Genomic DNA, 11,663 nt, shown 5'->3' on the forward strand with positions numbered 1-11,663 from the left:
ACTTCTTCCTTACCAATTTGGATGCCTTGATTTCCCTTTCTTGCCTTATGGCCCTGGCTAGGACTTCCAGTGCAATGTTGAGTAGAAGTGGTGATAGCGGGCATCCTTGTCTGGTTCCTGTAGAACAAACAAGGTTTATTTTATATGCTTTAAAATTGGAGAAGATGTGCAGCAGGGTACCTTTCACCTTACATATTAAATCTGTATACTAAACAAATAATTCAAGAAGCTGGACTAGATGAAAAAGAGTATGGCATCAGGAGTGGAGGAAAACTCATTAACAACTTGTAATATGCAAATAACACAACTTTACTTGCTGAAAATTAAGACTTGAAGCACTTTCTGTCAAAGACTACAACATTTATTGTGGATTTCAATTGAAAATGAAGAAAACAAAAGTCCTCACAACTAGGCTGATAAATTACATCATGATAAATAGAGAAAAAAATAGAAATTATCAAAGACATGTATATCCACGGAAATAGCAGTCAAGAAACAACATACTGCATTAGGCATATTTCTGCGAAAGACCTCTGCGTTTTTAAAAAGTAAAGGTGTCCGTTGGAATAGCTTAGTTCCTAAGGATAATGTTCTACATACTAGTTAGGTAAGTACCATGTGAGGTCTTAAAAGCTTACAAGTGGCCATCCTAAGATACAGCTATTGGTCTGTACTCATCTAGAGCAAAAGAGAATGAAGGAAACCAAAGAAGAAATTAGTGTACAGGAATAACAGTCTACATGAACCATGGCCTTTCCTATCTTGATTCCAGAAGAACTAGTTCCTGGCTACCTCTGCTGGTCGTTCTAACCAGGAACACTGTAGAAGGTCCTGAATACAATGGGAGAGAAAGGTAGAAAAAAAATTCAAATTCCAAAAAAGGTCAGTCTTACTGGACTGGAGGAACTCCTGAGACTGTCACCCCTTTTACCCTAAGGTACTCTTTGAATTTGGAATTGAAGCTCCTCCTGGATATCACCTTTCAGCCAAATAATAGTTTAACTTAAGAAATAAACATTACCACTCATAAGTAACGTGATCCCTTAAACAGTCAACTAACTATATGAAGCCAAATAGTCAACATTCATTTACTCAAAAACAAAGACAAGAAGGCAAGGAAGAGCAGGAAATCAGAACAAACAGAATGGAAATAATGAGAATCCTGACACATTATGAAAATTGTAACCAATGTCATTAAATAGTTTGTGTAAGAATTATTAAATGGGAACCTAATTTGCTGTGTAAACTTTCATGTAAAACATAATAAAATATTTAAAAATTTTTAAAACAAAAAGCATAGCATTTGCCCAGGAATAAAACTCAGAAGACAGGAAGGAATGAAAAAGGAGGAGTAGAAACAGGACACACAGGCAGGAAGTGGAAGAATGCTGTTACATTGTAGGGATTGCAGTCAGTGTTACAAATCAAAATATATATGAATTGGTGAATAGAATACCATCTTTCTCTGTAGGCTTTTCACTCAAATTACAGTAAAAAGTTATTTTTAAAAAAAAAAGCAAAGATAATCTTTTAGATCACTAATTGCCTCATATGCATGCAGAAGTTAGGCAGTGAAAAAGGAAGAGAGAATTGGTTCCTTTGAACGGTGGTGTTAGGGAAGAATAGCAAACATATGGTGGACTGCTAGAATAATGGGAAAATGAGTCTTAGAAGTACAGTCAGAATGTTCCTTAGAAGTGAGGATGGCAAGATTTTATCTTATTTCCTTTGGATATATCACCAAGATCAATTGCTAGCAAAAGGACATCATAGTAAAGTAGAGGGTCAGTGAATACAAGAGAAAGCTTGAATGAGATGGAATGATAAATAGCTAAAACAGCTGGCTCAAACATAACAATAATCATAAGGATGATGTGAGACCAGACAGTGTTTCGTTCTGTTATCCATAAGGTTGCCATGAGTTGGAACCAAATTAATAACAACTGACCACAACAACATTTGGCTTAGTTGTGAATATACTTATATAATCTGTGAACACTGAGTATTGCTTTTACTACTGTGGCTACTGTTTACATAATGTAATATATAAATACTGAGTATTAATGTAGGGCCAAAACTGCTTAGAAGATAGGAACAGTTGTGTATGATAGGAGAGTTTTTGTAAGAAATAAATTTATGTTGGTCATAGTAGGAAATGAATAGATTATTTCTGGTGTTGAAAAAGATACAATAGAATAAAGCATATTATTTGGAAATAATATTGGTATGAGAAGAAACAAGAGTTAAAAATGGTGGACTTTGGAAACTGGGGTTGGGATAGCACAAGAAACTGCTGATATTTGTTAGAAGCCTCTTAAAACTATTTCACTTTCAAAAGCATGGATAAACACACAAATTACGTACACCCTTGCATACATGTATGTGCCACCTAACATCCACAATACGTTTTGTGAAATAGGACATTATGTGATTTGGACATTATACAAACACAATATTAGAACCATTGCTACTGCTACTGGAGGAGGCTGGAGGAATGGGGCAGCACAGCTGAGAGGGCAGTCGCTGGAGCAGAGCAAGAGGAAGTGAGTGGGGAGAAAACAGAGCTCACCTAGCCCTCCTGCTGTTCCATGCACCAGACAAAGCCTGAGAGCCCATGCCCAGAAGCTTGTACTCTGCCTTACCTGCCTGTGTCTCACCTGTGGTCCAGTGTTTCAAGAGTCTGGGTTTGGGGTCTTTAAACCTATTAGGGGGAAATAGTAAACAGAAGAACTACTTTCTCTTTTAAAGAAATAAGTCCTCATGAGACTGCAGACATAGGTCTGATGTTCAAATGATCATTAAGCAACACATACCTCTGTGTGTGTATGTGAGAGAGAGAGAGAGAGAAACTTTGATCAAATCATGGTTTGTATCATCCTTCCCTTAAAAGCTGTAAAGAGATGGGAATAGATACATAATATGGCAAATACTAACCAAAGAATAGCTAGTGAGCAGTATTAACATTAGACAAAATAAATACCCAGACCAAAAAACATTAACATAGGTAAAACAATTCAAAAGAGTCAGTGCACCAGGAAGATAAAATTAAAGACATTATATACACATCCCCCATCTTATTTGCAGGAAAAATAACAGAATTGTGTAAGTAAATTTCACAGCACATGTCTGTCAGAAACATATTAGGAAATAAAATTAGAGAGGATTTGGACAACAGAGTTAACAACTTTGATAATAGAGATCTTTGCGTAATTTTAAGAACACATAAAACAGAAAAGTTGATGAAATTGTTCTTCAAGGATGAAATCTTAATAGATTTCAAAGAATTGATGATGTTCATACAGGTGAGCTTCCCTGTCCACAATGCAGATAAATTTGAGCTCAACAATAAAAATATGGAGTGATGAAAGAAAAACCCCATGTATAATGGGTTTTGAATAGTGTCCCCCCATGATCCATGTTCACCTGGAACCTCAAAATATGACCTTATTTGGAAATAGAGCTTTTATTCATTGAACTAGTTATGAGTCTTGAGATGATTTGGATTTCATCTTGGATTTCTAGTGTGCCCTTAATCCAAAGATGGCTATTATTATCAAAAGAGAATATATGCAGAGAGACACAGAGAAGGTCATTCAAATACCAAGGCAGAGATTAAAGAGATTGTGGCTTGCTGCCACAAGCCAAATAATGCCAGGATCCTTCAGAAGCAAGAAGACTCTTTAGAGTGAGGATGGCCCTGCCAACCTTGATTTTAAACTTCTAGCCTGCAGAACTGTTTAGAATAAATTTTTGTTGTTTTAAGCCAACAAATTGTGGTAATATGTTAACCACAGTCTTAGGAAATTAATACCACCTAGATACATACATACTTGACGGGCTCAAGTATAGCAGGGATTGTGGGGCTGGCACGGGATCGGGCAGTGTTTCGTTCTGCTGTGCATGGGGTCGCTATGAGTCGGAAACGACTTGACGGCACTTAACAACAACAGATACATACCAGTTGCCATCACGTCAAGTCAAGGCTATATACCATTTGTGTCAGAATAGAACTGTGTTCCATATGATTTTCAGGAAATAGATCACTAGGTTTTTCTTCTGAGGCACCTCTGGGTGGACTTGAACCTTCAATTTTTGGGTTAGCAGCCAAGCACATTAACCATTTGCACCACCCAGGGACTCACCCGTATATTTGAAAATTCAAAAATGTGCCTCTAAGTAACTCAGACGTTAAAGAGGAAATCATTAAGGAAATTACAGTATATTTAGAATTGAATAATAATAAAAACCTCATATCAAAACTTACAGAAGATAGTTAGTCATGTTTAGAGGTAAAGTTAAACCCCTAAATACAAATGTCCAAAAAAGTGATAGATCTGATCAGAATCCCACCTGGTGTATTCTTCTGCAAGGTTATTCTAAAATTGAAAAGGAAATGCAGAATGCCCAGAATAGATAGCCAAGGCAATATTGAAAAAGGAGAACAAGAATAAAGGATGTGCATGACCAGATATCAAAACTTGCTGTAAAGCTGTAGTAATGAAGACAATGTGTTATAGGCACAAGCTTAAAAAAAAACTGACTATAGAAAAGTCCAAAACATATTCACACATATATGAATACTTGATTTATGATAAAGGCATCATTGCAGTAGAGTAGGAATAGGGTGTTATTTTCAATAAAGTGTACTAAGTAAGTTATTATTCATATAGAGGATAAAAAGATTATTGACACCACCACCACCCCAGCTCACACTATACACAAAATGAAATTCCAAATTGATTATAGATCTAAATATAAAAATAGATGGATATATGTGTGTGTATGTGTAAATAGTCTAAAAGAAAAGAAATATGTATTCATAATATTGGGATATGAAATTATTTCATTAAACAGTAACCCCCCCCAAAAAAAGAAAATTTTGGTAAATAGGGCACATTAAATTAAATTCTATTATTATAGACACCAGAGAGTAAAAGGCAAGCCACAGAGTGGGGAAGATATTTGCAATACATATATCTCACAATGGCTCATATGGAATATATGAGGAACTTTTACAAATCAATATGTAAAAGGTAGTCAAAAGGAAGAAAAATGAACAAAAGATTCGGATGGGTACTTTATAAAAGAGAAAAGCAGTAGCAAATATATATATGGAAAATAGTTAACTTCATTAATCAATAGGGAAATGCAAATTAAAGTCACAAAAAAAAAAAATCGCTCTTCATACATACCTGCTAGAAGAATAACTGCAATGCAAAAGACAGTACCACAGGTTGGTGAGAATTTTAAGTGACACTCAGTGACTGCTGATGGGAGTGTAAATTACTAAAATGGCTTTAGAAAGTTTAGCCTTATTTACTAAAGTTGCACAAAAGCATAACCTTTGACCCAGCAGTTCTGCTTATAGCTATAATACTCAACAGAAATTAATTCACACAAGCACCAAGAGATAGGTACACAAATAGCCTTCACAGCAATATTTGTACTAACTTCAGACTGGAAACTGCCCAGATGCCTGGTATTTATCCAGCCTAGGATACCATTGAATACTAATCAGCAAATGAGAATGAATGAAAGATAACTATCTACAACAGCACTGGATAAATCTTGCAATCCTAAAGCAAAAGAAGACAGTAAGACACAAATACTTAAGTATATTAAGTATCAGGTAAATGTTACCCTCAGCCTGGGAAGACTGGAAGGAGGAATAAAGGGGAAGCATCTACTTCCATAGTGATAATGCCTCGGAAACCCGAGGGGAGAGGTCGCTGTGAGTCGGGTCCGACTCCATGGCAAATATCAACAACAACAAATTCATTATAATGGTTACTGCTGAGGAGAGAAAGAGTGGTGTCATTGAGACTTACCCAGGAAATGACTGTAAATGTAATATTTTGTTTAAGTTCTGAGGTAGATAGACTAGTGTTCATTATGTTATTTATTTGTATCTTAGTAGGCCTGAAATATTTTATTACTGGTTAAATTTTTTTTAATGACCTAAACATTTCAGAAAACAATTAGATCAAAGAAATTGTTGGGAGAGCTGAAGTAATAAAATTAAGAAAAATTAATAAATTTAAAAGGAAAAAATTGTAGCATGATAAGTAAAGCCAAGGCTGGTTCTTTGATGTATTTTTATACTCTGTATTGCTTTTCTGATTTCTTTGTTGAAAATATTTGTGCCTAGACATAAGAAATTATTCTCTTGTCAAACTTGCAAAAATGTAACCATTTTTAACTGTTTGATGACTTTTATCCTAGTTGCTGTGTTTGTGCTTTTTTAATGTATTAACACATGTTATTTTGCACTTGAATTTTTCCATGGAATAAAAGAGGTGATTTTGAAAAGACCAATAAAATTAACGAATTACCAGCGAGTATGACCCAAAAAAGAAAAGAGAAATAGAAAATATAAGAGTTCAAAAGGTTATAACTACAGGACATTTTTTTAAAACTACATGAGCATGCTGTATATAAAATCTTGATGATACAGATGCTTTTCTAAGGTCATATGAAATGCCAAAATTGATTGCAAAAGTGATAAAATCTTTGAATACAAACTAAAGAACCCAAAAGGATTTAAAAATCTTCTTTGAGAAAAGATACTTGATCTGGACCTTTAAAAAAAAAACCATTGCATCATACCATCAAAGAACAGATTTTCCTTAAAGTGTTATTTAACTGTTATTGCACACAGAAATGTATGGAAACCTTTCCGATTCATGTTATAAGCCTACCATAACTGTCACAGCTTTTACATAGTAGGGTAAAAGGTGCTTCTTTCCTATTATATAACGTTATCTTTGTTATTTTACTTGTCTGTTGTATTTATTATCTTTTCTGTCTCTGTGCATTCAAATAATATCCCAGTTCAAGTGTCCATCACTGAGGATGAGAACCTCTCAGACAAAAAATTTAAAGAAGAGACTAAACCTACCCCACCTGAAGAGAAAGAATCCTTACAGAAAGACAGTGCAGGTAACTAAACTGGATTGAATGCATATTTTGTTGTGGTCTTCTCAAATGAGATTGTTCCTTTGGAGTGTAAACAAATATATACTCTGTTCTCTCTTTGCTGTCTTCAACCCTCCTCTGTCTTACTCATTTGTGAAATAGTTAAGATATTTTTAGTTGTATTTTTTGGTGTACTTTGACAGGTAAAATTGGTATTTTTAAAACTGAAATTTTTTTAAGATCTTTGTGAATACAGTGCACAAATCAAGCTCATTGCCAAAAATTCACATATGGACTTTTAACCTCTGTTGATAAAAATGTTCAATGCTGAGTCTCCAGTCTTACTTGCTGTATATAAGGCTTTGTTCTTTAGAGAAATTCTCCTTCCTTACTTGCTTCCTAACCATGTATCCAGTTATTTGAATTAAGTGGGACTATACTGATTTAAAATATATGACCTCACTTATACAAAAAGACAAGTACAGGAAAATGAGTAGAGACCAAAGTTTCCTAGTGATTACCAAGGTCAAGATGGAGAGGGAAAGTGGAATCATTATTTATAGACTACTGACTCTAGGTTTACGGTGATGGAAAACTTGCATTAAGGATAGAGTTGCACAGTCAGTTAATGTAATTGCTGTCAATAGGTTGTACACTTATAAAACATTGAATTGGCAAAAGTTGGATGATATATTTACAACAACAAAAAAGTAGTTATTGAACTACTTTTAGTTTATGTACAGTGAAATACTTCATGGGATTTGATTCCTTGTTTTGGAAGTTTAGGCTCATGGTTTCATGGTACATCTTAGTTAATTGGCCTAATAACATATTTAGTGCTTCTGTACTACCTCCTAGTTCACTGCAAAGTGTCTGTGGTCTTAAAAGCTTGCGAACAGCTATCCAAGGCATAGCAATTGGTTTTGATTCTCCTGGAGCAACACAAGAAGGAGAGTCAGTAATAGGGGATGGAAATAGAATATATGGTGAATTACATTCATGAACAACTGCCTCCTTTGCCATGAGACCAGAAAAACTAGATGGTGCCCAGCTAATATTACTGGACATTTTGATCAAAGATTCTATAGAATAATGCAGATCAAAAGGGGGGAAATGCAGAATAGAATTTCAAATTCTCATGGACTCCAGATTTTCTGGAGCCATGCAAGTTAGGTGAACCCTGAAACTGTTACCCTGAGATAATCTTTAAACCTTCAACCAAAAATATCCCCCTGAAGTCATCTTAAAACCATACAGTAGTTTAACTTAACTAGTAAAAAATGTCTGCCTTGTGCTTTTTTAAGATTTATCTGTATAGGATCAAATTGACAGTAGCAACTGAAAGATTGGATGGGAAACTTTTGGGGCTGTGAGTTTGTGTTAATGTGAAAGGAACAACTCAGGAAGGGTGAGAATGGTCACATGGTTCAAAGATATTTAATCAGTGTCACTGAACTGTACATGTAGAAATTGAATTGGTGTACGTTCTGCTATGTATATTCTCAACAAAAAATAATTAAAAATGTCTAAAATAGTGTTTAAGTTAGAATTAATTTTGGCTCTGATGGATGAAAATGAAAACAAAATAACATTGGTTTAAAGAAGACAGAAAGTTATTTCTCATAAAAATCTCGAAGTAGGGGTGGTTCTTGAGAGTTTCAGGAACAAAGGTCTTTCCTATTGTCTTGACATGTTTGGCTTCTATTATAAGTCACAGCCATCATGCCCATGTTCTAGCCAGCAGGAAGGAAGAAAGGGAAAGAATTATATACCCCTCTTTAAAAATAATTCTCAGAATTTGCATGTACTATTCCTCTTATATCCTGTTGGCCAGAATTTAGTCACATCCTCAAACCAGCTAGATTGTCTGGGGTACTGGGAAATACAGTCTATATTCTGGTAATTATATGCCCAGCTAAAATCAAGATTCTATTTTAAAGGAAAAGGAATATGGATAGGAGGGGATAGTTGGTATTCTGTGCCACAGTTGGAAACTAAAAACACAATTTAGAGTGTAATTAGTCACCTTTTCTATTTATTTTTTGTTCTTATATTGTACTCTGGGTAACATTTGAAAATTGTATCCTCTTTTTAGCTATTGCCAAAAAAAAAATGTTCCAGAATTACATTATATTACCATATTAATATCCTAATCAAAAACTTTCATTAGTTTCCATTGCCCTTAGAATAAAACCTAAACTCATAATCTTCTACCACAAATAACCTTTTAGATACTGTTTCCCACCTCTTTTACTTATAAATCCTGTAATCAAACAAACCATATTATTGTTCTATTTCTTAGATTCTCAGTTGCTTTCCTGACTTCTCTTTTGTTATATAGGCATCTTTGCCTGAAATCCCTTTCTCTTTCCGTTTTAATGTATATCCCCTCTTAGCTATCTTCCAGTGCCTGAATCAGTTGCTGTATAGGTATGTTCTTCCATGATCCTTCTCTCTGAAAGTAGTTTCGCCTAGATTGAATGCTTCTACTTGGTTACTTGTCTCTCTTGTATGTTATTCTTTACTTTGTATTTCATCTATTTATGTACATGTTTTGGGGCCCTAATTTAGATCAAGTTTTCTAAACACATTTCTGATTGATGTATTTTTTTCTTTGACATCAGTAACAATGCCTTTCACATAGCAAATGTTTTAAAGGTGTTTTAAAATACTTTTTGTCACCTTCCTATCTGTACACTGTATTAACTTTCCTCTGCAGGTTCCAGTGCTAAAAATTTACCAGACACCAAAGCCATTAAACAGAAAGAGGAGATCCATAGTAAGAGGATAGTTCCTAAGACAGCATGGACAGAAGAAAAAGAATCCTTGCAGATAGATACTGCAGGTAATGGGATTGATGTGTGTGCATGTTTCCATTTTATTCTGATGATGATTTGACCTCCTGGTTTAAGCAAAGAGCACCTCCTCTTTTTTTTTTTTGGCTTTCTTGTACAGATTATTATGGTGCTACTTTGTCTATGTGGGTTTGTATATTGATTTGTAAAATAATTTTTTACTTCTGGAAGATAATGGCATTTTGGAGGCAGGTTACAAATAAATACCTAAGGCTGATAGTATCAGAATTGAAGCCTGAAGGCATTCCAGAAGACTAACAGGGACAGCACTTCAATACAAGACTTTTTAAAATTCTAGTAAAAAAGAGCCAAGATTAAATCTATTTGTGTTTTTCTGTGACCCCTTTTTCTGGCATAAAAGGTATATAGAGCACAAGCCTTTAATACTAGCTGTCAAACCTCACCTCTGAGAGGAAGATAGAACAGTACCCAGATAAGGAGAGAGAGGACTCAAGGAGCTAATCTGCCCATATGTAGTTTAAAGTAGTCCATCTACACCTGCTCACATCAAGAATGTGTAAGATGAAAAACAGGATATTGTAACTCTGCAGTGGCCAGGTAGAGATGAGGGAGCAACACAACTTGTGAAAGAATGAAGGAAATATAATCTGTAATAGCACACACTAGACGACAGAAGAAAATTTTTCCTGAGTGTTTTACACTCTGCATAATTGTAGAAGACATGAAATTAGAGTTGAGATTAGAATAAGATGAAAGGGAGATTTAAGGGATAGGAAAACAAATCAAAGGGGAAACAATGTATTAATCCAGAGAAAAGAGAGATAAAAGCAATTGCAAAAAATAATGAAATTTGAGGATTGACTGTAAAATTCCAACAAAAGGATGTCTGTGAGCATCTTTGAAGAAAAATAATAAAATGTATAAGGAAGAACTGAACCTGCAATTTAAAAGGACATACCAAATCCTAGAAAAATGTTATGTTGTAATGATCAACACTGAAACATATGTTGCTGATAGTACTAAATGTCAAAGAAAAAGAGTAAGTCCTACAAGGCATCCATGGAAAAAAAAAGAAAAGAAGGGGATGGGCCAGGTAAATGGAGGTTAAAGGAAATGTAAGTGAGCTAGCTGTATCTTTAAAGTTGATAAATCAAGGAATAGATATGTAAGTATAGTAAAAATTTATAAAAGATACTTCTAAAAGAATTAAACTATAAAACATCCAAAATACTTAGAAAAATGTAGTGGATTGTGGAGGTAGAGGTGGTGGAAAAGAAAACAGGAAGTAAATTTTTACCGAAAGAAAAAATACATTGAGAGGTGAAGAGCATATAAGAGTATGTATGAATAAACATATATGGAATAAATTCACCGGTTTTCAAAAACGCAGATTAGATCAAAAAACAAACTCATTTCCATGCTATATACCACACACAAAGTAAAAGAAAGGTTAAAAGTAAAAGGAAAACTCAAAACCAAACTCATTGCCATCAAGTCAATTTCAATCATAGTGTCCCATGTTGGGTTTTCAAGGCTGTAAATCTGTACAGAAGCAGACGGTCTCATCTTTCTTCCATGGAGCGCCTGATGGTTTTGAACCACTGACCTTTTGATTGATAGCCAAAGGCCAAAGGAAAACTAGAGACATAGTAAAAAGAAAATTGGTGGCAGATTGTTAATATAAAAACCCAAACCCGATGCCATTGAGTCTGTTCCTACTCATAGCAACCTGCAGGAGTTAAAGAAGAATGCTTTCATTGGTTTGCAGTAGGCAGTAAGGCTAGAACTCATAAATGCTTTGGCATAAAGATGCATGAAACAAAAAGTATGAATAAGAAAGTGTGTGTTCAATGGAATACTATGCAATGCTAAAGAATAATGTAGAATCTGCAAAACACCGCATAACGTGGATGAACTTGGAGGACATTATGC

At 34.7% G+C, this 11,663-nt stretch overlaps 1 protein-coding gene across 1 annotated transcript in view; it reads left to right on the forward strand.

Annotated features, from left to right (window-relative positions):
- ALMS1 (ALMS1 centrosome and basal body associated protein) overlaps positions 1 to 11,663 on the forward strand; it is a 303,819-nt gene that overhangs the window by 201,837 nt on the left and 90,319 nt on the right. The window contains exons 14-16 of the mRNA XM_042782512.1: positions 6,832 to 6,939; positions 8,570 to 8,585; positions 9,642 to 9,760. Of these exons, the coding sequence (XP_042638446.1) occupies positions 6,832 to 6,939; positions 8,570 to 8,585; positions 9,642 to 9,760 (243 nt within the window). The remainder of the gene's footprint in view (positions 1 to 6,831; positions 6,940 to 8,569; positions 8,586 to 9,641; positions 9,761 to 11,663) is intronic.

This window comes from Orycteropus afer, unplaced genomic scaffold (assembly GCF_000298275.1).
Source record: "Orycteropus afer afer isolate SDZICR_OR568_19922 unplaced genomic scaffold, OryAfe1.0 scaffold00354, whole genome shotgun sequence".
Classification (NCBI taxonomy): domain Eukaryota; kingdom Metazoa; phylum Chordata; class Mammalia; order Tubulidentata; family Orycteropodidae; genus Orycteropus; species Orycteropus afer.